The following is a 26517-nucleotide window of genomic DNA, read 5'->3' as shown; positions in this document are numbered from 1 at the left end:
CCCCTCTTCTCCTTTTTTAACACAGGCTTTCTCTGTGAGGCCCTGACTATCCTAGAACAAACTCTGTAGACCAGGCTGGCTTCAAACTCAGAGATCTGGCTGCCTCTACCTTCTGAGTGCTGGGATTAAAGACATGTGCCAGCACACCCTTCTCAATCTTAAAAAAATTTTTTCCCATGTATATATGTTTTGCCTATATGTTTATATATGCATCATGTGTATGCCTTGTGCTCCCAGGGGCCAGAAAATGGCATTGGATCTTCTATAATTGCCATGTGGGTACTGAGAGCCAAGCCCAAGATTGCAAGAGCAGCAAGTGCTTAATCACTGAGTCATCTCTCTAGCCCCAATGGATTTTATGCTGTATATGCTTCTTTCAGCCTTAGCCATGTACACAGGTACACTCCCAAGAGTCCAGATTATATTAGGGATATGTTCTGTCATTAAAAGATAACTTGAGGTTTCGAAGATTTATCAGAAGACCAAGAGCTTGAAAGCAGAGTTGTCATAGAAAAGACTCTTAAACCACTGGAAGGTATCTTGGAAGCATACAGAATGCTGCAGGAGGGTGGATGAGAACTGCCCTGTACCAGACACTTGGCTGAGTGTTCTTTGTGCCCCCTTTCCACTCTGCCCTCTTGTTTAACTTAGCAGAGCTGTGGGAGTAGTTTTCCAACCATGGTTGGTAGTAAACGTGATTGTTTCTTGTACTTGAATTTTAAGGTTTGTTTGTGAGAGTCAATGGAATGTAGGAGTTAGGTTGGTTTTTGTAAGGAGCTGGGAAAACTTTCTGAAGTATTTTGCTCTGTGTGTCATATTTGTTACTCTTGATTCCCTATTTTATTTTAAAACCTTATTTTACTTCTTTTACTAATTTGGGCGCTATATAACAGTAAGAAAATCTTAGTTTTTAAAAATATTTTTTAATTTTTTACTTTGTGGTTGAATCTTTGACAACAAGTGAGTTGCTTTCTTTGTCAAAACTTGCACCAGAGAACATTATAGGCACAGCAGGGTTCTGCCTGAAGGTTTTCTGTATGCTTAATGAATGTGAAGGAATCCTTCCGCAAAGAGAGTCATAGTTACCTCTGAAGCAGGATTCCCACAGAAGTTTTGAGTTTTATAAGAATTTTACAAGTTTTTATAATGAAGAAGAGAGTAAGATTTTTAAGAGTGAGAATGTTTGGAAGTAGATATCTGCCTGTGGTGCCTTAGCTCCTCACCCTTGGGTGGGCTGATGCTCTGGGACTTTCATAGCCTTTTCTTAGTGGAGGCAGGATGCCTGGTGCCCCTTGGGGCCGCTCCTTTCTCTTTTGTGACACATGGGTGATGATTGGCACCAGCTCCTCCTTACAGCAGGGGGCCATAGCCTTTCTGGAAGCAGTGCAGCACAGTGGATTTCCCCCAGATAGGTTGCTCAAAACTCCTCCTTACATCCCTGGCTGGGAGGAATACCTTGGAGTACTGAGTTAGCCTTTCCAGATGCAGTTGGAGATGGAAGAACTTGGATCAGATTCTTAGTTTGTGACCAACAATATCTGTATCATCTATCTGATGGATGGCTAACCAGAGTCTAATTTCTGTATCATTGTGCCTTATAAATACCCTTTATAGGGAATTCAGTATCCAGTACTCCAAGGGAGATGATATATATCCCCACCCACAACTGCCAACCTCATGTCAGCCTACAGTGTATAGTTTCTCTATCAGGACCTGCTAGAGCTGTGTGTGCTTTCAGAATATCAGCAAAATGGAGTTGCTAAAACCATGATAACTCTGACAAATCCTCTTACTTAGAGACAGAGAACTCGAGTCTCACACAGTTCCTGGTCTAGAGACGTGCCCTGTGGTGCAGGGGTGTGTGTGAGTGCTGGCCTGATGTTCTTGTGCTTGCTCTTGGAAGGCTCCACTGTAGCCACACTTGACTACAAGCTCTGCATCACCACAGATATCACTTAAATCTTTAAAGCAGGCAGAGAGGCTGATTCTACTGTGTCAACTACTTTTTAGACTTCTTCATATGGATTTTGGAAGACGTTTTCCCCTTTTCCATCAGTAGCCTTCTTAAGATTTGATAGGATTGTTTGTTTGTTTGTTTGCACTCATTGGAATATTTCTCATTGTTAGAGAAATACATTTGTGTTTCACTTTTTTTTTTAACAGAAGTGTTATTGTACATGTTTTTGCATTTCTCCTTCAATTTGACTTGTCAGTGTATTTATTTCAGTTTGTTGATCTCACTTTGGTTGGGTGGTAACTTCCTTTGGATTTATCGCTCAGTGGACTATGTCATATGTGATAGACTGTCTCTGCCCTGCATGCTTTATGACTAGAGTTTCCTGAACTGTGATGAAGATGGATGGTGAGATTTTAAGGTATCAAGTTAAGTGTTTTAATTGTACTTGTGAGCAGTAGGCAAATCCCTTTGACTCAGAGTGCAGAGAAGAGGCCAGTATAGGTTTTGCATTCCTGTCCCTCAAAGCCCATTGTTCTTGTCACCATTACTCAACAAAGCAGGACTGTTGTCCTGAAGTCTTGTTTACCCCATGAATACAACAGTCCTTTCCACCTAGGTTCTGCTCTTTGTCATCTGGGGTGACATCAGTATCAACCTTTTGTGAGCTCTTTCATATATCTCTGGTGACTTGTGGCATGGTCCTGCTTTCTTCTGACACAGGGCAGGGAGACAGGAGTGAGCAGGGCTAGTGCTGCAGTTTGTTCTTCTTGCCCTTCTTGCACTTTGTTCCTTTATGGAGTCACCCCTTTTATAAGCCTTACAGACTAAAAACCTTCAGCTCTTCCTTCTGCCATAGAGCACATCTAGTTACCAATTTCTTTTATTTTTTCCAAATACTTTTTCCATTTGAATCTTCGTCTTAGTTTTCCTACAATTAGCAGGACATTCCATCACATACTTTCTTACTTTTCGACTATGAAATTTTGAAATAGCCCCTCTCAAGGCAGAATTAGAACCTCTGCGTGCTGTATCCTACAGTGGGTCTTTGAATAAGTCAGACTATATAGAATGCATGTCCAGAGATTTGTAATAACTCTAGATGTATACCTCAGGCCTGCGGAAGAACACCCACCTGCCAGGCCTAGACTCATGGCCAGATCCTCAGAATCTAGGAAGAGCTGATTTCTAGAGCTTGAGTTCTATTTATACAAATGCCAGTACCCTTACATTTAGGTGGGATTCCTGCTACTCCATTGTTAAAGCAGTCTCCTTTTACTTTTTCTCTAAGTATACACATGTATCAACTTTATATTCATCCCTTAACTCCTACAAACAGGGTTTTTTGTGTGATTTTTAATAAGTATAATTTCTTTGTAATTGATACATGTATCTTAATGGAAGGAAGGCTGCCATCTTTGTTCTTTGTTCCTGTTAGAACAAGATGATATCCTGGAAGAGATACCAAACTGTCCATCAGAGTTGGCCTCAGTATCTCCTGAGATTGTTTCTCTAGTTGCCTTTCTGATTCTCGTGGCCCCATGGCCATTATTTGTTTTTAAAACATGGTCTCAATTCTGCAGCCTGAGCTGTCCTGTAATTCACTATGTAGCCCAGGTTACCCAAGAATTGGTGGCAGATCTCCTGGCTCAGCTTCCTGAGTGCTGTACTTTCAGGCATGAGTTACCATGCTCAGCTCTAATTGTCAGTATAAAATCATTTCCATTAGCACAGGAATAAACTATAGGTCATCGTCATGTCTCCTGCTCTCCACTTCCCCAGCTCTAGGCACTCAGCAGTTTATTTTCTGTTCTGTGTTTGTATCTCATCTGGACACTTGGTTATGGTTTGTGAGCTTTCCTGACTGACATCTTTCATTGAGCATAGCATTTCAGGATCCATCTGTGTTGTTCTGTCTGTCGTACTTCATTTTTCATGGTTAGTAATATTTTGTTGTATATTCTGGGTTGTATTTATCCATCCATCAGTTGATGGCTATTTATATTTTCTCTGCTTTCTGGCTTTTAGGAATCAGGCCTTTGTGAATGTTGTACAAGGTTCTGTGTGAGCATGTGTTTATATCTCTACTCTAGGGCAGATGCGCAGAGGACTTGGTAGATTGTGAGTTAATTGTGTTTAATGGTTAAAGGAACAGCAGGCCATTTTTTGCAAAGCAGCTAAACCTTTTTCCAGTTGATCTGCAACCTGGGAGTTCCCTAGATTCTGGTGTTTTCATAGCTTTGTCAACACAGCTTTAAAGCAGTTTTAGAAAATGTAGTCATTCCAGTAAATGTGAGTCAGTCCTCTTGTAACCACAAGAGGTTTTCCTTTCTCCAATGGCTAATGCTATGGGGCATCTTTTTATATACTTGCTGGCTCTTTCTGTATCTTTGGACAAGTATCTATTTAGATCTTTTACTCATTCTTATATTGGATTGTTTTCCATTTTATTATTGAAATCTAATGCTTTGCATTGTCTGTATGAGTTTGTGTACTCACATGGGGGCCCATGGCATCCTGAGAGAGTGTTGGTCCTATAGCTGGAGTTACAGGCAATTGTGAGGTGCTTGTGTAGGTATTAGGAGGTACACTCTAGTCCTCTGCAAGAGTAACAAGCACTCTAAACTGCTGAGCCAATTCCCTAGCTTCCAAAGTAGAATCTGAATCATCCCAAAGCTATAGCATTGAAATTCAAAGGGTGCATCTGGAGTTAGGTTTCTTAGCATTCGTTCAGAGGCATTCCATAGGACATACTCTGCTTTGGCCATCACTGTCATTTTTTTCTTTAAAAGAAAATCTTAGTCCTAATTTTTCTCTCCACCTTCTTAATGCAAGACGTTTTTAGGTATTGTGATAAATGCATACAGTATTCTAAATAGTTGTCTTTTCCCAAGTAGTGAGTTTTATTTTCAGTAAGTTTTGGTTAATTATTGACATTGTCTTACTCTGTAGCCAAGACAAGCCTAGAACTTACTCTGTTGCTCAGATTGGCCTCAAACTCACTTTCCTGAGTGCTTTGATTATAGGTATGAGCTACCTAAAGTAGAATTATAATACAATATTTTACCTTTAAAATAGTGGCTATTTACCTTTGTTTCAAATTGATAATTGATATGCTTGTACTTTTAGCTCTCATGATATACTTATTTTCAGTGATGAATTTCAATTCACTAACAAGTCAATAACAATTAACTATATTGTTCAGTTTATTTCTTTCTAGGAGTAATTTAAAAAATATCTAATATGGGTCTGGGATGAATATTGAGAAATAAAGTGGCCTTAAGCTACTTTGTGCTCTCTCTACCTCCCCCTCCCCTCCCCTTCCCTTCCCCATCCCTCCCTTCCTCTGTTGGTTCTATCCCTGCTCCAGTGTGTGTGTGTGTGTGTGTGTGTGTGTGTGTATGTGAATAAGTTTGTACATATGGAAGTGTGAAGACAAGCTCCAAAGGTACTCCTTAGCTGCCTCTACCTTCTTTTTTGAGACAGGGTCTCTTTGGCTTGGGACTTGCCAAAGAGTCTGAAGTGGTTGGCCATAGAGCTCCGGGGCAATGGTTGTTTTGTCCTTTTCATGTTGAGATTAAGGTGTGTACCACAATTCCTGGTTTTGTTCCAAGGATTCTGGGGGATGGAATTTAGGTCTGCATAGTTGGATGATGAGCATTTTGTTGATTGGGCTATCTCTCAGTCCTGTTTTTCATATTCAGGATCATTTTGTTTATTAGATCTTTGATAATATTCCTCTTTTCACTTCATCTGAATCTTTCTTATGTTGCCATTTCATATGGATAGCACCCCTTCCCCACCTCCTTGAATAACTAAATTGGTTATAGTTTTGACCAAATAAACTTAGTAGGCCAAATCTAAAAGTGACCCTTGTATTAACCTTCCCTGTATTCCAGGGTTGTTTCTGATCCTGGAAATGTACCATTTTTAGCAGATGACTTGAGTTACTGATTTGTGATAAACAACAGGGGACTGTATACAATCTGACAGAATCCAGATGTTTTTGGCAATTTGCAAGTGAGTGATGGTCTCTGGGTTGTTTAGGTCTTTTGCTAAATAGAAGTCCTTTTGTTTTATTACTTTTAGGATATATGAAGAAAGCTATTTTATGTGGAAAATATAAATTTAAAGATCAAATTGTATTTTGGACTTTAATGTATTAATGCATGGGCTTTGAAGGCCTACTGGGACAGGAAGACAGCTTTCTAGGCAGCTAAGAGTGAGCAGTGGCTGTGTGCAGAGGCTGGTGGTGGCACAGGTAGACTGGCCTGTGGTGACCTGACACAGAGGCACAGATGCCCTCCTTGGGATTCTTTAGATGCAGTGAGTTCTGAATCATTATATGTGAGAATCAACGTAGCTATTAGGAGTGAGCAGCAGTATTAGCAACACTCATCTCTGTAGTGAGTGCATGGCTGACCTGTGTTCTCATTTTATTTACGACCAGGATACTTGCATAATGAATTTTCAGTAGTTATTGGCAGAGTTTTGCCAGCTCTTATCACTTAAATGAAAAGTTCTTTTTCCTTCTTTGAGTAAATGGAGTTCATGCTGACTTTTAGTTCCCTCATCTTATTTCTGTGAAACACTCGATAGGAGTATTTTGAAAGAACAGTTTGTTATGGGAGTAACCTGCCAGAGAAGATACTTGACTCAGGAGCTCCTACATCTTGCTTTGTGCAGGGACTATCCACAGTGACCAGCACTCTGGAGCTGAGGGCCCCTTCATGCTCAGAATTAGACATGAAGTCTGGGCTCTCTCAGCCCTCCGGGGCTCTGTCCCTTTCCATCTTCTCTCCTGATCCTTTTTCCTCATCCTTATTTTTAATGAGCCATTTTCATTGTTTTTCAAGAACAGGCTTAGAAAGCATGGGGACTCCATGCTGATAGCATAGTTACTCCATACCATTATATTGGCCACAGAAAGAATAGTAGGTGACCTGTAGAGGAAAAATTAGCTCATGACCAGCATTTTAAATTATCTTTTTTTGGTCTTAAGAAGTTATTTTTTTCAAGATACACCTTTAGGCACATTTAAATTCTCTTATTAATACATAGTTTACTGTCAAAGTTTTTAGTAGGCTCTCAGTGATTTGTATTATATAAATAAACTCGCTGGTTCTGAGTAAGCTTAATGGACATTTCAACTATTTGGACTTGACTTTTCTTCCAGAATTCTGTGGTAAAGAACTCTCAAAAGATGCTTTTGGGGCCAAAACAGTCAAACTTTCTCCTCTTCACCCTATGAACAGCCTGGTTACCCTCCATTTAAGTCTGTGAATACATGCTTCTTACTGTTCCCTCTGCTCCTCTACTGTCTTTCACATGGAGCACTTGTACAAGAAAAATGCTCTGTTCTGCTTGGTGCTGAATGGTGCCATGCAGACGTCTGCAGGGAGCAGGAGCTCCGACAGGCATGTCTGGGCTTCAGAATAACAATTCTCATTGCTACTGAGTCGCTTTCTTGTTACATCTTCCATGCCCACCTTTATGAGAGCAGACCAAAGCTGGCCCAGTCAAAATCTTGGAAATATTGGAAATGGAGGAACAGCTGTGTCTGAAGCCTAGAGATGCTTTGAATGCAATGCTCCAAGACCAGGTCACACCACTTGGCATTGTCCTTAGGTACACTTTGTGTTATTTTTGGTCAAGAGGTAGAGAACCACTAATGAGATATGCTGATTGCCTCAAGTTCCCAGTCTGTGGAGTCAGCTTGTCTGGACTTCTAATCCTTACCCATCCATCCCTTAACTGATGACTTTTGGAAAGTTGTTTTTCCTTTCTAAGCTTGAGGTTCCTTCTCCAGCAATGGGAATGACACTGAACGTTCCTCACACAGGGAGGCTTACATGCAGAGAGGTATGTGGCATGCATGGCTTCCTGCCCAACACTATGTATTCAACAATGTTAATGATGATCATTATTACCGATTGGGGTTTTCTTATCATAGGCTTAAAGGCAATTTCTGCTGTGTGTAAAGAAATAGTTTAGAAACTAAGCATATTTTGATTAGAACAAATATTTGTTCCTCTTTCCTTATACTCAGAGTGTGTGGTTTGTTGGTGACCATCGTTTTCCTGGCTCAGTGACTCCATTTTTAAGCAGGCGGTGTTTATCAGATCATTGTTTTCCTGCTGGATCACAGTAAGAAGATAGTTCCTGTGTGCACCTTAAAGTGAAAGGCAGTGAGAGAGTCTATGTACTGTTAAGAAGGAATCAAAGGAGATGAAACAGGCTTACTGATTCAAGAGAAAAGAAAGCAATCCATTCTCTTCTAAGTCAGGTACTGCCAGTGAGAAGGCTCAGTGGCCTGGTGCCAAGCAGTCTCCAGAGCCACTCCTGCGAGCTCTCCTCTGACCTCTACATTGCCTGTACACACCCAGTTCACACACTTAATAAAGTAATAGAAGCCAATGAGGCTAGCGAGATGGCTTTGTGGATACGGGTACTTACTGCTAAAGCGTGGTGACCTGAGTATCATCCCTGGGACTTTATTACCTATGTAGTAGAAGGAAAGAACTGGAGACTTCCCCAAGGTTTTCTCAGATCTTCACATGTCCATGGTGACACAAGACCTCACTGACAACAAACAAATAAACAAACAAAAAACTAAACAAATGTACTATTTTTCTTTTAAAAGAAAAGTCATATCAGGGGTCAGAGAGATGGCTCAGCAGCTAAGAGCATGTACTGCTCTTGAGGTAGACCTGAGTTGGGTTCTCAGCACCATGTCAGGAACCACCTGTAACTTCAGTTCCAGAAGGACCTGAAGCTGTCGTTTGGACTCCGTGCGCATTTGTAGTCACGTGGATATACACTTCTCCCCACATATGTACACACAAAATAAAAGACAAATCTTGAAAACTTAAATAGTATGGGCGGATATAAATTAAGCATTATTTTGTTCCTAAACATTAAATTAAAAAACCAATCACTATTTATGCAAGCTGAATTAAAACCAGAAAAAAATGGAAAGTTAGATGTAGGGCCTGGTGAGATGGCTTAGCAGGTAGAGGAGCTTACTGTCAAGCTCTGTGACCTCAGTTTGATTCCTGGAACCCACATGGTAGGAGAGAGCTGACTCCCACAGTTTGTTCTGTGACAGTCACATGTGTGCCTAGACACACACATACACACACACACACACACACACACACACACACACACACACACACACCTGAACAAACAACCAACCAAGCTGAAACTTGAATAGTATATTGAAAGGCAAATGCATTCTCACCTTTCCTCAGAGCTGAACACCTAGCATACATGTGTCTAGAAATTTTCTTTTGCCTTTAGCATCTCCTTCTTTTTCTTTGGCATTTAAAACACAAATTAGATTGACTCTTCAATACCTTGCTCTGTCTCACTTTATATAACAGATCAAATAAGTTAGCCCTGGGGATTTATCTTGCTTTTTAATCCTGGTGTTTTAGCTGCAGGCCATGGTCAGTCAGCTTCTCATCACTGTCATGACATGCTGGAGAACGAGGAGGGAAGGGCTACTGTGACCCAGACTTCCAGGCCGTGGGTGCTTTTCTTTCTTTCATTTGGGCCTGTGATGAGTAGAGGAAGCTACTCAGTTCATGATTGCAAGTTAGTAAAAATAGAGAGAGCATGAGGGAGAGAGGGAAGGAGGGAAGGAGGGAAGAAGACAGAGAGAAAGAGAGGGAGAGAGAGAGAGAGAGAGAGAGGGAGAGAGGGAGAGAGAGAGAGAGAGAAAGAGAAAGAGAGAATGAATGCAATGTGACCTTAGTAATTCCCTCGTGTGTTCAAATACCTGATATGAAACATGTTCAGAGAGAAAAGGTTTACTTTCACTAATGTATCTGAGGGTACAGTCCACTACTGGGGACAGGTATAGTGACTCCATGGATCAGCTAGCAGATGAGACTAGAGAGACTGTGCCTAAAAGCAGAGATCAGTTATAGCTCTCATGTCTTGACCCTTGGTGGGCCATTTCTTCTATCTATGACCTTCCCAAATAGTAGTGCCAGTTGGCGTGGACCAAGTGGTCTACTGGCTTCACACCCATAGCATAACATCCTGTATTTTATTTCCTCTTAGTTATTCTGCTATCACCGATAATGCTGAGTACCAGTGTCCAAGCTTTAACACATGGCCTTTTGGGGGACTACTTAAGATCCAAACTCGAGTCATATATTTATTTAAGCCATCTTTCTATAACAAATTTACAAGCTTTCTAGTTCTTCTTACCTTGTTAATCATCAATGAAAATTATATATATATGTATATATGTGTATGCTTGAATTCATATATGTTATTTGTTAAATGTGATTCAAGTGTCCCAATGAATATTGGTTCTTGTTTCTCCTTTGCCTTTCTGAGAGCTTCTCAGTGTGGAGGTTGGTGAGGGAGCAATAGTTTTCCTTACTGCTTTGTTTATGTTAAATAGCATCATATTTAAGACTGTTTTCCAACTTGATAGGAAAATTTAAGCACTTATTTTCACTTTACAAATTCATAAACATCCATGTGTTTCAGTGTAAATGCCTAACATCAGAAATCAAAATGCAAAATTGTGTGACTATTGGTAGGAACAGGCATTTTTTTTTTTTTTTAAAACAGATGACTCATTGTGAGTCATAGTTCTAAGGCCAAATTGGGGGAAAAGAAAAGGGAAAAAAATTGGCCAATTTGATGCCTCAGAAATAGAAAAGTGTCATGAAAATTGACAAAAAAACAAACAAACAAAAAACAAAAAAACTGAACCAAGAAAAATATTGTGATGCCTGTTCTAGATGTTTCATTAATGCATCTGTAAGTATTAGGTAGCCCAGTAGAACAAATGAAAGGCATAAAAAATTATATAACTCTAAAACTGAGCATGGAATGCTTTTCAAGTCATGACAAGAGGACTTTACTTGGACCCAGCACTGGTACCTTCTTTTCCACCAGATTGTCACGAGTTCAAAGGGGTGACAACCCATCTAGTGGAAGGTTAGGACAGCACTCACAGGTCCTGTGCAGGGGGGTGTGTAATGATACACCCTATCTAGGGATTTAACAGTCTGCAAGGACATTTCAAGATTTAGTCTTTGACTCATCAGTTCCACTGTTTATGCTGATATCAGAGAAAACCTGGGAAAAGTCAAAGTCACACAGAGTCACATACAGTCACACACACACAGACACATGTACACATGTTCATTGAAGTACTGCTGAAATAGTAAACACTTTTAAATACTGTGGGTTTAATGTAGGATTTAGAGCAGAGGCTCCGTCTAGCTATGAAGACATTTGCATGCTTCTAAACCCAATCTGAGCAGAGCCCTGGCTGCCCGTGCTGCAGCAGCGGTGCCCACACTGACGTTCCTGCTTACCCTGTTCCTAGCGCTCCCCTGCCGTCTGGGTAAGCATTGCATGGTTTTGATGTCATTGAATGTGATATTTATCTTTTCTTTTTTGTGTTCATTCTTTCCTTTACTAGAAAATGCATCAGATGCAGATTTGTGGCTCCTGAATAGCTGTACTGTGAAAAATCCAGCTGAGGACCACTTTAGAAACTCAATCAAGTAAGTAAGGGATCCCCATTCTTTCCCTTTTCTACAATCAAGGGAAGAAGTAGTATCAGCTGATATTAGCCAAGAAGCCTTTACTTAAAACCAAAACCAAAACCCCAAACAAAACTGTATATTTATTTATGTGTATGTGCCACAGTGTGCACATGGAGGTCAAGTTGCAGGAGTCAGTTCTGTCCTTCTGTTGTGAGGGTCCTAGGGATTGGATTCCGGTTGTCATTCTTGGTGGCAATTACCTTTATCCACTGAGCCCTCTCTGCATCTCCAAATAAGCCTTTAAAAGATTTCTCATATGACTCTGATTTCTCTTCAGCTCACATAAATCTTTTGCCTTTTATTCAATGACTCCTAATATTATTAAATATTTAGTATGTATCAAAAAGTATAAGTTAGACTTTAAGTAGTTTTTAAAATAAAAATGCTTTATTCTAGTAACTCAAATAATAGCATCACAACTGGGTAAGGAAGCTACTGAAGTCCTACCCAGTTGAGCTTCTAAGATATAAGAATTATCTTAGCATCATTCTAAGATGCTGTTGATGTGGATTTATCTGATGAGCAGTGTTTTACTGTGGAGTTTTATAGCGTGATTTGAGCATTTGTGAAGTGATTTGTCTGGTGGGAGCTATGTGTTCTTCTCAGAGGAGGCAGGCACGCCTGGGAAAGCTGCTTCCTGGAGCCCTCTTTCCCTGCCCTTGGCCCTTTTCTAGGTGGTGCAGTGTGAGCCAGGAAACTCCAGTAGATAACAGATGCATGAATCCTTGCCTGGGTTGTTCCTTAGTGTGGAAGATGCTTTCTGCACATATGCTTTGAATCTTATTCTACCCGCTTCCTTAGAAACCTCCTTCTATAAATCATTTCCTCCTAGGCCTTCAGCCTCTGACTCCACTGGCCCCTTTCCATTGCCATCCGACACACTCAGGTCTAATCAGTCCCAGGTGTCCTTGTTACCTATTTTCCCTTGCCTTCCCAGACAGACCTTTTCATAGTATTACTTCTATTATTTATTTATTAAGTATTTATTTTCATTTATATGTATGCATGTGTGCACCTGTGAGTATGTATGTAGTATATGTACAGGCAAGGGTCAAGGGTGGCAGTCTCTTTAACTGTGTAGGAACAAAGTTTTGAGTCACAGTAGGAGGTAGGAAGGCTGGATGGAGTAGGGATGGAAGGTGAACTCTAGAAGGAGAAAAGCCCTAAGCCACAGCAGGAGACGGTGCTGCCCTAAGCCATAGCAGGGGATGCTGTTGGTCATGTCCAGAAAATTCTTCCTTTCACTTTCTTTTCTTTCAGAATGAGAAATCTGTCATAGTCACAACATTGTCTATAGGACAGTTAGAAATTATACAAAGACATTTTACTTTAGTACGACTGCTACTCCAGCTTCCTGCCCATAGATTATGGTCCTGTGATTCCAGATTAATCTAACTGGTAGGTATGCTTCAGATATCACTCATTGGTCAGGTCTGTGTGTCTGGAATCCTGAGTTCAGCTCACAGCATCACCAGCACAAAAAACAGCCTGGACCTAAACAAAAACACAAGGAAAGAATGAAAGTGAAAGAGGAAAGACCTCCTTCCTCCATATACACACATTTCTTCTTTGTGTGGGTTTTGTCATTGAGTATGTAAGCAGTGTTATTCTTTGGTGAATGAGCCTCAGTGTCAGTATGGGTCATGATGAAGCACCACTAATCACAGGAGAAAAGTTTGTTCTTACAGTACAACAGAGCTAGGAGGTGTAAGCCAGGTTTTCTTTAATATACTACTACCCTGCTTCATTGAAGGACAAATAAAAAGCAATATTACATATGATTAAATATTTTTAATGGCTTTAAAGGCTTTTGATCCTTAAAGCCAGTTGTTCCTAAAATAACACTTCAGCTAATGTTTGATTTGTTTCCAGAGTAAATATAATCATGTAACATCTAAAAACAATTCACACTGAGAACATGTCAGGTACAAGTGACGTTTATATATGTGAAGACTTTATATACATGCCCTCCTACTTGTTGCCATCTCCTTACAAGAAAAGGTAAAGATGAATATTTTGTGATCTTTATGTATTAACACATGATTATATGTATGCAACAATGTGTAATTACATTTCTCTGCTTTATTTCTGTGGATCCATTCCTTCATCCTTCATCTTTGTATGAGTTTTGTGTTGCTTTATGCTTTTCAATAGTATGATGTAGCATTTAAATTCAAGGAGAATATGATACTATGCTACTTGTCCATTTATGGTGGCCATTCCTTTCTATTAGAAGATTGCAGTTGGGCGGATCTGTGGTTTATCCTGTGTAGGCCAAAATGGAGCTTGAGGCCAAGAGTAGGTACACCAGTACAGTGAATCTGGCTGTCTTCCCTCACCTGACTCTGGTGCTTCTGGCTATTGGTGTATTCTTCACTGCCTGGTTCTTCGTTTATGAGGTCACCTCTACCAAGTACACATGCAGTATTTACAAAGAGCTCTTCATCTCCTTGGTGGCCTCATTCTTCATGGGCTTTGGAGCCCTCTTCCTCCTGCTCTGGGTTGCCATCTACATATGAGTCTCCAAAGGTACCCACCAGGCAGCTCACCAAGTCTATGCTTTTGTAAATTAATTTTTTACCATTGCTACGTGTCCTACCTGCTATTTACAATAAAGGCAGATAGATGTGTGACAAAAAAGAAGAAAAAGAAGAAAAAGAAGGAGGAAGAGGAGGAAAAGAAAGAGGAGGAAGAGGAGAAGGAGGAGGAGGAAGAGGAGGGGAGGAAGAAGAAGGAGGAGGAGGAAGAGGAGGAGGAGGGGGGGAGGAGGAGGAAGAGGAGGGGAGGAAGAAGAAGGAGGAGGAGGAAGAGGAGGAGGAGGAGGGGAGGAGGAGGAAGAGGAGGAGGAGGAGGGGAGGAGGAGGAAGATTACAGTCCTCCTTTCTTTCCCCTGGATCCCTTATCCATAATAATTGCTTTGATTTATCCATATTTTAAAAATAAGTCCCCTCTAGTATGGGCTAGTACTAACTCTCTACCCTGGAGTTTCCCCTCAGGGCCTGGAGCATGCTGTGCCGGTGGGGGGGGGGGGGCTGTTCCCTGTCCTGTCACTTCTGCTTTATTCCTTTCCAGAGTAGTCTTACACTTTAGCCACTCCTTGCCCATCATGTCATTTATTTCTTGAACTTGAGGTAGATCCACTTCACTGGAACAGGTTAGCAGGGACACAGATGAGTGACAGGAGGTTGTTTATTCATACGATTAATACAAGTCTCCTTTAAGGTCCAGCAGCTGGGTGTGTGTGTGTGTAACAAGACAGCTGCTGGTTTTTTGTGTGTGTGTGTGTGTGTGTGTGTGTTTTTAAATGTTCCTGAGATTTTTATGGTAGATTATTGATCAGATTGATGAAATCATAGAAGTTTTAAGTAACAAAAATAGAAGTGAACTTGACTTTCTGGGCTGGCCTTGAACTTTGAACTCTTGTTATTGGCTGAAGTAGTTCACATGAAAACTGCTAAGGGACCTGTGTTTCATGATGCTGCCTGTCACAGATCATTCTGTTTCCTCATCTGTCAGTACTGGGTTCCTGTTTGATCCATTATTCCAGCATGGTTTAAACAGTATGGGCTTTAACTTGAGAGACTTGAGTAAATGAAAAAGATCAAAAGTTTGAAAACAATTTGCTCTTAATGAGAGTATCAAATCAAACCTTTGACTTGTGCTTTACAGAAGTGTGGACACTTTCTCATGCCACCTAAGGAGGTCATGCAGAGGCTGATAAAAATAAACACATCTTGTGTGTTCCATGTAAAGACAGGAAGAGCAGCCAGCATTCTTTGATCATGGACTGATGACCTCTGTTTGACCTTGTACATTATTACCCAAATGGCCACACGGGTAGCAGACAGACAAGAGTCATTCTAGTTTTGAACAGGCCTTGCCCAGAGAAACGTTATGCTAATGCTGACAGGACTCGTTAGACAGCCAAGGAAAATGATTTTTGAGAAGAGTTGAAAATAGAGAGCTAGGCCCAGCAGGGAAATGTGGGCCTGAAGTGAAGGCTACCTGCTTCCTGTGATGTCTCTCCTCTACAGGGAGTCCCTTATACAATGCTCTTTTTAGCAGAGAAAAAAAAAGGTTTTCTTCTCTATCCTACTGTGGAAATATTGTTTGTTTTATGTGGATTTGTCTTTGAGTTCTTCATAAATTGTCAGAAGTACAAGAGTACTATTTCAGCCAGAACACATGAAGTAAATTGCTTTACAAAATAAGCTGAGCTGTTAAGAATAGACAAGAGCTTGTTCTCTCAGTTAGTAATTAATCACCCTGTTTAAAAGAAAGTGAAAAACTCACCTGATTACATTGTTAACTAGATTCACTAATAGTTATTAGGTTTTTTAAAAATTATAATTGCTATGGTTAATTTTAATTTTCATTTAATTTAAATGAAAAAATTTGCATTCGAAAATAAAACCACACTGGGCCTCATTTGACTTTTTGTAGATACAAAAAAGGTTAGTTAATGAAAATTGTTTATACACACACACACACACACACACACACACACACACACACGAACAGGAAGAAAAGGAGCAAATGTTGTGAGAGTATAGGCATGCACAGGCCACAGGCCACAGCATGCTTGTGGAAGTCAGAGAATAGCCTTCTTGCCACATTGTTGGAGACAGGGTGTTCTTACCCTTGCCTGAGTTAGGTTGGTCTCTGAGATCTTCCTACCTCCAACCCCTTTTTCCCTGTGTCACAGCAGGATGCCTGCCCTTCTGTATTTGCTTGGCTTTTGCATGGCTTCTAGGGATCCAAACCTAGGTCCTTAGACCTGAGCAGTAAGCATTTTGTTCAATGAACCTTCTCCCTAGCCCACAGTTGGATTTTAGCTCTGTTTCCCTGAACATAGATATTTTACCTCACCTAGTTGTGTGCTTGGCTTGAGTTTCAGCTTTATGTTGTCTCCAGTGTAAGATGCAGATGTGGTGAGCCCTTGGCTTTCCTATGCTGCAGTCTTGTTGCTTCAGCCATTGTTCCACAGCAGTTTTCTTGGGATGTCAGTTGGGAGTATTGGCCTGTGTAGCTTTGTGTATATCGTGTTATATGCCCCATGCTGCCGATAAGCCTTTTATCCTCCTGCCTCAGCTTCCTGCAGTGCTGGAGACTCTTTCTCCATGTTAGCCTTGCCATCTCTATTTAATGGTGTTGTCTGGTGGCATCACCTGGAAGTTTCTTTGGTTCCTTTTTCCTTCCTTCTTGCCCTTCAGCCCATTTCTTTTCCAGCCCAGGCCTCTTGGCATTTACCTGCTCTGGTGGTTGGTGTACTTTTTGAAACAGCATCAAAACAGCATGCTCCTATGCTCTCCCTAATTATCTGAGCCGGTTGTAAGCCATTTGAATTGAATCTGTTCTATCCTGAGTGTCTTCTGCTTTAGTATAATAGTAACCTTTTACACTGTTAACAGAGCTGGCTTTCTTCCGCATCATTTGGCCTCCTTAAAATCCCTTTCATGTCTCTCACCCTGCAGCTACATGATAGAAGACATAATTTCTCAACATGAAATACTTTTGTTTGTTCTTTGCCTACCTCTCCCACCTCCCTTCTGTCATTCTCTCTGTCCTTCAGACTGTAACATTTTGCAAGCACACAGGATGTCTGCATATACTCCCCCACCTGCGGCCCTTACCACCATCCCAAAGCCTCAGCTTTTCCTTCAGATCCAAAGACATGCTTCATGCCCTCCCACCTCCCACCCATATGCTAATCATGCTTGGCAAATCATTTATCTTTGTAGCACATGTCAAAATACAGCCTGTGAGATCCTTTCCCTTCTAGTCCAGGTCTTTCACAGGTAACTATTTTTTTATTCCAAACAAACATCTATTGGTGCACATTACATTTCTTTTATTACTTATTTACATATTTAGGTCTTTAGTAGATTATGAGTTTGAAGGTTAATGATTATCTTGAGGTAAACTCATTTCCTCCTCCTGTGTCCATGTCCATGTGTATGTATGTGTGTGTGTGTACATGTTTATATGTCTGAGGTTAACCTTAGGTATTTCACACAGTTGCTCTCCATCTTACGTTTTGGGGCAAAGTGTCTAATTGAACCTGTAGCTTACTGAATTGGCTAGACTGAGTGCCATGAGATCCCAGCTATCTGTCTGTCTCTCTTTCCCCAGTGTTTGATTACAGACACACATCACCATGTACAGTTTTTTTAAACAGAAGTTCTAAAGATTAAATTTAGGTTCTCAATCATTGCCTCAGTCTAAGAAGGGCTTCTGTATGGAATCTTTGACTCTAAGACTGTTGTGATTATCTTTTTCCATTCATAAAGTAAGGTATTTACAGGTTCTTTGAGCATGGTTCCACAAGGTTGCTGTGGGTCCTTGTCAAAGACAGGATATTTTTTATAATTAGGTGATAGAGCATATTAATTTTCAAATCGTGTTGGGGACTCTCTTTTAAGAAGTACTGGCTTACTTAGAGGCTCGTAACCTGCCTCTCTTGTCCTGAAGAGGTGAAAGCCTAACTTTTTTTTTTTTTGGTCACAGTTGGTCTCCAGTTTCTTTCCTGAGGGATGTTATGACAACATTAAGAGTACCTGTGCCTTGGAGTCACCATGCTGGTAGCTCTGGGCTGTGAATGTCAAAATCTTTTTCTCTACCAAACTAAGCCAGCTAGGGCACCTTCTGGATTGTATTCCTGGGTCATTTTGAGTCACGGGGAAGGAATGGTGGTCTTTTGCCTTGAGCTTGAGACACCATGATTATTTCTCACTTCATGCATGTGTGTTTAATTTGCCTCAATTCAGTTTTCACTTCTGGGAAGGAACAGAGTCACTCCTGCTGACACTGTCTCCGCAGTTCACTGTAAGTGTCTTAGTCAAGGCTATTGTCACTCCTATGTTGTCTGCTATTAACACCACAGCATTGCCTTGCATTTGAAAGGCAACTTGTTTATAGTTTCTGTGAGTGAGAAAAAGCCACCAGCTCTCTGCCAACAGAAGACAGAAGGCTAGTGAGGAAGGAGTTGTTTGAGAAAGTTAACCTGGTCCATCAGGGTCTAGAGTGAGGGCTGACCCAGCTCTGTAAAGAAAGAGAAGCTGTCAGTGTGGGATGCTCTGTAGCACATGTGCTGCTAACCTGAACTGATGAAGTCCACCTTCTCCGCTAAGTTTTTCACCGTCAGCTCTGGTTATCATCCCCCATGTGTGAATTTGTTTTGTTTGCATTTATTTATGTGTCTCAGTTCTGTTTAATCTGCTCTCTGCTGTTTTGTGGACTTTGTTACCTGCCCAACCCCTGGAATCGAGAGCACTACTGGTAGAATGAACTTTCTAGGCCCATCAAATGAAACTTAGTTTTTTCTTCTTTGGAAAACGAGGACTGAGAGTGATGGGCATGTAGGCCATGTGTTCCATTGCTTGTAAGAACAGAATAGAGATGGATGGAAGGATTCCAGTAGAAATTTGATGAAGAGGAAGTAGAAAATATTTACAGGTTCTTTGAGCATGGTTCCACAAGGTTGCTGTGGGTCCTTGTCAAAGACAGGATTTTTTTTTATAATTAGGTGATAGAACATATTAATTTTCAAATACCGTGTTGGGGACTGTCTTTCAAGAAGTACTGACTTACTTAGAGGCTACTTGAATTCATGGTTGACTTTTTAAAGGTATAGAAACAAAAAGGAACTTACAGTTAGATCAGTTATTGAATTTGCAAATAAGGAGCAGAAAAGCACTTGAGAGGGAGCAAATCACTTTAAAATGCAAAACTGAATTGTGTAGTTATCTGAAACCTTTTTGGAGAATAGTATTTTGCATATTTCATGATTACTGTCGCATCAACAGTTGCTTTGTTTTTGCCGTTTACTGCAAGAGAAGGAGTGAAAGAGGTCAGTGTATTATGAGCAGCAGCAGCTGGCTGACAGCACTGAATACTTACATAATTAAATATATGTGTTGGCCGCTGGCCTAACAGCTCTGTAGGTGGAGGCTCCGGAAAGCATGCAGAAACTTGCTTTAGCAGGATTGGAGAGGAACTCGCCATGATCTAAGCCTGTTCTTTGAGTGAGAGTGATTTCCTGTTGTTTTGGTTTAAATGACATTCTCCCAAATCTTGTGTGTTTATAAACAGCTCAGAAAAGACTTTCTCCCTATTGTATTCTGCAAGTATGACAAACCTGATATTTCTTAATTTTTCCATAGAGTTGTTGAATAACTGATAGTAGACAAAAAGAAAAAAAAAAGCAAACAAACCACATTTCCCCTTAGCATATGCTATCCAAATATGCAATATTTATAGTTTTGGGTGTTCTTTGGGACCTAATGAAGTTGCCTAGATAGTATCCTGAGGTACGCTTTTCTGTGATTTGGGAAAATTGGTTAGGGTGGCAGTGGAGGAAAAATACAGTCTTCAGGCAATATGCAGCCCAGCTTTTGGCTACTGAATACTTTAGGACTTTGAGGTAATAGCCTTGATCTGAATTCTCCTCAAAATTCATTTCCCTTTGTAACTTCATGCTGAGGCCCTGCTGTAGCTTTGGAGACAAGACAGGAGCTTGATGACTATTAGAAAGAAGGCACAATCCAGTGCAGGTTGGGTGTCCTTCCCTATTGTAACTCTATTGTAAGATTCTTCTTGCCTGTGTCCCTTCACCCCTCAGGGACAGCCATTGTGTCAGTGGCTCCTACAGTGGAGGATGGTGATCCTTGAACAAATGAATGGACTGACTTGTATATTTGCTTCTCTGGACATTTATCTCCCTGATCCCCTCTACCCTCTGCCTCCATCATACAAATGTCTTCCTCGTGGATTTTCTAAGAACCTTTTCTGTATCTCTTTCTTATTAGATTGTATTACTTTGCACTTAACTTCAGAAAATGTCATATAAAACCTAATAAATAGAGGCTTAAAGAAGGTAGGGGATTTCTTTTTCTGATATATTGCCAACTTCATAGTTATCAAGTTGTTAGTTTGTTTTACCAATTGTGGGATCTGAGGGACTGAGGTGTTTGTATTATCAGTGGCCCTTTCCTTATAGTGTCAAACTGTTGTGACTCCCCAGCTACTATATGTGTTTCCAAAAAAGGAGTAAAAGAGGAGTGTGCCAGCTGATACTGCCTCTTTTTCAAAGGTGCTTTCTAGAAAGTTCTACTCAATACCAGTGTTTGTCTCTTTTGTCTGGATCCTTAATGAGAGAACCACCTGCATGTGAAAGAGGCCAGGAAACACAGTGTGTTTTTCTTTCTTTTGGATGTAGTCCATTGTTGCTCTCAACAGATTTATAACTCTGCAAGAAAAGAAAAGAAATACAGACTGTTTACTGGGGGCTGTTTCGATGTCTCTACTACAAGGTGTGAATGCTGCAGTGAGGTGCACATTTTATTTATCTCTCATTTACCATGACCAGAATGTTAGAGTTGGTTTTAAAAGTATTTGCAAGCAGACCTTTTTGTCCTTAATCTGTATTCAGACTATTTAAGAAATAACATAGTTGATTGGCATTTGAGGATGTTCCCTCATTCTGTTTATCTTTGTGGTTACTGATGAAGTAATAGCAAAATGCACAGAAGTTCATGGCTCTGATGTTGTCCAGTGCATTGAAACAAAATTGGGACTTATACATATTTGGTACTCTTAACACCTACAGTGGCCATGCCTGAAAGGATTCTGTAAGGAGAGTGTGTATGTCACTCCTGAGATTACACTCTCTCATACAAGCATCATAACCATGGCTTAGAAACTAGAAATTTGAAAAGAATTTAGATGGCAGGAATAGAGTTTATACTGTAGGGAGAACAGGTTATATGAGAGTTAAATTCATCTTAAATGTTAGAAAACAGTATCTTGTATAATTGTAAAAATAAGTGACAGCTGAGAACAATGCTTCTGTTCTTTAGATGTAAGAGTTTAGGTTTGACTTAAGCGTGGAGAGTTAGGTAAAAGCATTGGAAATCTTCTACAGGGAGAAGGCTTGCTGCTGTCCACTGCCCTTGGATTGTGTTAGAGGGAAGTTAAGGGTTGTAAATACTGGTTTCACTGTTACCTTCACAATTTGCCTTCTGTGTCCATGGTTGTGAGCTACTGGGTGTATTCATGTTGGGATCTCTTGGGGTCTTCTTGTTCTAGTCTGCTCTTTTTAATGCCACTACATAAAGAAAGATACTTATGGAATCACATAGAAATTGTTTTGGGGAAAAACACAAATGGAAGTGATGACAAGAGCCTCTTTAAGTGTATGTTTTAGAAGTCAACAGTGAGTGCATCCTTTGTGCCAACCAGCAACTGTGTGTTCAGGCTTATCCATTTTTTTCTGTAAGAGGGGTCAGGTGTAGAGGGATTATAGTAAAACTGGAAAGTTTAACATGGTGCTTTCTTAAAGTGACTGTCAAAATGTTATAATAGTTAAGAAAAAGACTTGTTTTTCTTTAAATGAGAATATGATTTGTGTCAGTGTATTTATAGTATTTTAGTTATTCAAAGCTGAAACTAAGCTATTCTTATAATACTCATTTTTACCCCCTTTAATAACATAAAATAAAGTAAAATTTAAAACACATTTACAAATCATAGGAGTAAAGCTGGTAGATATTGCATTGAGCAGATTCCTAGAAATTTTAAAATTTTCTCTTTCTTCTAGGCTACTATCATTTGTGTCGTCACTTTAGCATCAAATAAGGAAGATTTTGGAATATGCCACCTTGGTTATCATCAGTGGGTGGTTTGAATGTTGTAGATTCTACTCAGGACTTTTAGAATCCAGGATGATTAAGGGCAGTGAGATGTTTTGGATTCCCTTCATTGTCCACTGCTCATGTGACTAAGGGAGACCAGGTGTCAGAAAAACCACCAAGACTCTGGGTCCTGTGAAGAGAGTGCCCTGTGTAGGTTGAGTTGGCAGAGGCCCCATCGTGGTCCTCAGAGTGATAGAGGAGAGGGTAAAATCCTAAAATGTGAATGGTGGTGGGTGAGCTTCTTTGTTATCTGTTCTGTAGGCATGTGCAGTGCTTCTGAACTTCATCAGACATTCAACATTTTATACATTTTTTTTTTGAAGTATTCCTTTAAGAGAAGCCCATGAGCCCTGTGATTACTGCCACACATAATTCTGCATCAGTTAGTAAGTCCTCTAATGTAGAACAAGGGAACGGAAGTAAGACTTGATAATGAGCCACATCTTTGGAGATAGAAAGTGCTCAGGCAGACTAAGGGCCCGTGTACAGTTACAGTGAGCACCTGAATAATGAGTACAGACCGAGGTATGTGTGTAACAGCTCACACAGCAAGAGCAGCTGCTTTTTTCTTGGAAAGTAACTTATTGATAAGTAGTATAAAATCCAGACCACACGTGCTCTTCTTCATCTCGCAGTCCTGTGCTTTCTGACTTTCCTACATATACCAGAAACACCTGCCCGCTGGGGTTGGAATGTAGTGCTGTTTTTGCATCCTTGTGTATAACACACCTTCCTTGGAGTGTTTTAGCTGCTTTTCTCTCTGGCTGCAGCTTAATGCAGTTCTCTGCATCGGATCCAGGGTCTGCTAGCAGCAAGCTGTCTAGCCGAGAAGAACCCAGAGGCCCACGCCACCACTGTACTTCAGAGTACTTTCTTGCTCACTTACTAATGACTGTGTTGACGTTACCCTTTCCTGAACCCTTTCAAATGCACAGAAATATGCCCAGATGATGTTTTAGATGTATCTGGAGTCTGTGTGTTGCTGTTTAAAGATTTAACTAGCTCTCCCTGACAATTAAGATAGAATCTTCTAGCCTTCTCTTATCACTCCTACAAAATATCATTTGGCTCATCTTTCTATTTTCGGTCCAGCTAGAAGAGACACATTCCAGATACTAACCTTAAGATAGCAGGTCTGGAGCTTTTATCTGAAATAAATGTTTATGTTCCCTGGCTTCCATGTTAAATATGTGTGGAATGTCTCCCACATTTGACAGTGAATATCCCGTTCTCTTGACTTCAATTTTCCCTGTTCTTGCCAACAAATTGTAACAGTTTCAAATCGCATTCTTCCTGATTTTTCAAGTTAAATGATCTTTGTATCATACTTAGCCAGCTAATTTTTGCTAGAAGGAGTTGATATTAACTTCACAAAAAAACTGTTGGATATTTATGTGTTGAAGGCTTTGTCAGTTCAAACATTAATAAGACACATTAATAAACTCTTGGAAGGTGATGTGTTAATAAACATATCTGGAGCTGGAGTGAGGATTCAGCAGTCAAGAGCAGAGGACCACAGTCCACAGCACTCAACATGGTGGCTCACAACCATCTGTAACCTGAACAGGGGATTCAACACCCTCTCTGGGCTTCTGCACATGTTAGATATACATGCAGTGTATAGATACACATATAGGCACAATGCCTGTACACATTATATATACTGTAAAAGATTATAGACACAACTCAATAATTCTAATATAGTTAGGTAGGCTTGGTAATCTCATCATATAGATAGATAGCTGCTGCCTGTGATTGGGTATTATTTTTTAAACTCTTAGTCCCTTTTCAAGTCTCAACTCATGTTGGTTCTACATATTTTAATTTATAGCTGTCTCTGCCAGCAGTAAGGAAAATTTATCATCTCAAGACACAAACGGCTTCAAGGGTGGGTAGTTCTACCTTTGATTAATTTAGTGGTTCAAAGATGTTGTCAGGCATCCCAGGCACTGGTCCCATCTAACCTTTCTACCTTCATTTCTCTGTCATGCTGTGTTCTCTGCTCAGTCTTTACTCGGGTTGCCTCGCTTTGTATAGTAGCTGTGCCAGCATGTGGACAGAGACTGTTTCTTTTCTATGTGTTGTCTTCTTCGTTAAAGTTTAACTTTGACATAATTTTAGACTAAGTGAAATTTTAAAAGGATACCATACTGAACTTGTGTATTAACCAGATCCCCCTAGCTCTAAATTTGTGACATTTATTTTTTAATTTTGGTTATGACTAATGTACTTTTATAGTTTAAAATAAAAGTTTACTCCCTTAGAGTCTGACTCTAACCCTGCTCTGCTCTCACTATAGTCTGGACAAGCAACCATCTCCCTGCTTCTGTTCCTTCCTCTGTCCTCCCTCCCTTTCTTTTCATTCTTTATTTTCATCTTATCACTGTGTTGAGTAACCTTACAGAAGGTGGATGGATTTACTCCCTATTTTTATTCTGTATCATTGGGGCCCTCTATGGCTCAACCACTCATATTTATTCTGTGTTCACACAAAATTAGCACCATGGGGTCATTGTTAATGTGCTCTATCTGGAATCTACCAGTCTAATTGAGCCATGGCTGCAGTGACATCTGCATGTCTTCCTGGCTGAACACACGGATACAAATACCAGGAAGCAAATCTCTAGGTGACTCTGAGTGTGTAGGGTAGTAGTAGGGGCCTTCTTTCTCAAATGCATGCCTTTGTAGCTGTTTACACTTTTTGTCTTTGGTCCTGAGGTTGGTAGGCTCCTCCTGATTGCCTAGCTACATTTAAAGCATTTTTCTTATTGTCTTGCTGTAAAGGGCGTGGCTTCTTTTTAATTGTATTAATCTCTGCACCCTCTTTGGTCCTAACTTTAAACATCGGTTCCTCCCCCAAAGGCTGCAAATAAATACTTATGCCTTCCTCAATTCTTACTCTAAATGTTGCCAAAACAGCAGCACCCCTATGCTGCTGCCCAAATGCTCTGCCGCCATAACAGTTTTCACTCATATGTGAGAGTCCATCACCTTAAAGCCCCCATTTCCCACAAAGTGTCAGTGCACCGACAGAGAATGCAAATCCTTCCTCATGGCACAAGTGACCTCTAGTTCCTTTTGTGAGGCTTTATGTGAAACCTCACACAGGCACAACTGTTGTTGTTTACCTTTTTGTCAGCACTTGGATCTTCTGAGTGCTCCTCAGAACTGGCTCTGGTCTCTACTCCTAGCATCCTTTTCCTAATTCTCACGAATCAATTCCAAAGGCTTAAGGCCAGTGTTAGTTATAGCATTTATCTTCCTTGTAAAGTCACTGTGCATGTTGCTTTTCTCATTGCTTGACAAGTTATGAGGCAGACACAATTTAACGGGAAAATTTAGCTTGGTTTACCATTTCGGAGTCTTCCAGGTGTGGTTACTTGGCTGAAAATGCCTGTTTAGAGTTGTGAACATTATAGAACAGGGAGCCTTGGTGGAGTCTCTTTCTACCTCACTGTAGAGGGAAGACAGAGACAGAGCTCAGAAGAGGCCAAGGACAAGCCTCAGAGACCTGCTTCTTCCATCCGTGTTATCACCTCCTGAAGTTTCTAGAACCTCTCAAAGAGTGCCAGCCGTGGGGTCATGCTAACACATGGGCTGCTTATGAAGTGTACTTAACATTCAAGTCACACACATTTCTGTGGTAAGAATTGGCTTCTATAATACTATTTACTGCCACATTTTGATGGGACCATATTTTATGGCATACAGTCACCACTTCTGTTTACGTCTTTGCTGTACGGTTTGCTATATGAACGAACCTGCCAGCATAGCGCTGACTGGAAAGTTTTCTGGCATCTGTCAGTTTCATGAAGTATATCCTGCAGTAGATTCCTCAAGGAAGGATCTTGTATTCTTGTTTTTCAGACCAGTCTTTATATGGTCTAGATGCTAGAAGGGCATCTCCTTAGCTTCAGCGTTCATTTTTATTCCCCCTGTCGCTGCACACCGGCAGGATATTTCTCCATGGATGGTTTACACTACACTTGGCTTTGGTTTAGACAACTCTGATGCCAGCTCAATGTGCCTTTGTTCATTACTTTATTGTTTCTTCTTAGAGAGTCTGAACATTTTTTATTTTTGAAATCTTTTAGTAGGGGTGTGTCTCAGAATCAATTGTCCTAGTTAAATTTGCTCATACATTTAGCCTGCAGACTCTGTTAAAAGAAAGAAAATTGTCTCTGATGCAATTACATTGATTTTTATAGTTTTTTGACAGGTTCTCTTTCTTTTTGCTTAAAAAAAAAAACTTTTCTAAGCTGGGCAGTGGTGGCTCACACCTTTAATCCTA

General features: G+C 40.4%; 1 protein-coding gene and 1 pseudogene across 2 annotated transcripts in view; both read left to right on the top strand.

Annotated features, from left to right (window-relative positions):
• Positions 1–26517, top strand: part of Cdkal1 (CDK5 regulatory subunit associated protein 1 like 1) — a 555277-nt gene that overhangs the window by 75256 nt on the left and 453504 nt on the right. For both annotated transcript variants that reach the window (XM_031358356.1, XM_031358355.1), the window contains exon 5: positions 11409–11493. In XM_031358356.1, coding sequence (XP_031214216.1) covers positions 11409–11493 — 85 coding nt within the window. The remainder of the gene's footprint in view (positions 1–11408; positions 11494–26517) is intronic.
• LOC116081718 lies at positions 13756–14054 on the top strand (annotated as a pseudogene).

This window comes from Mastomys coucha, unplaced genomic scaffold (genome assembly GCF_008632895.1).
Source record: "Mastomys coucha isolate ucsf_1 unplaced genomic scaffold, UCSF_Mcou_1 pScaffold7, whole genome shotgun sequence".
NCBI lineage: Eukaryota > Metazoa > Chordata > Mammalia > Rodentia > Muridae > Mastomys > Mastomys coucha.
The sequence above is the reverse complement of the archived record's forward strand: the minus strand, read 5'-3'. Positions and strand labels throughout refer to the sequence as shown.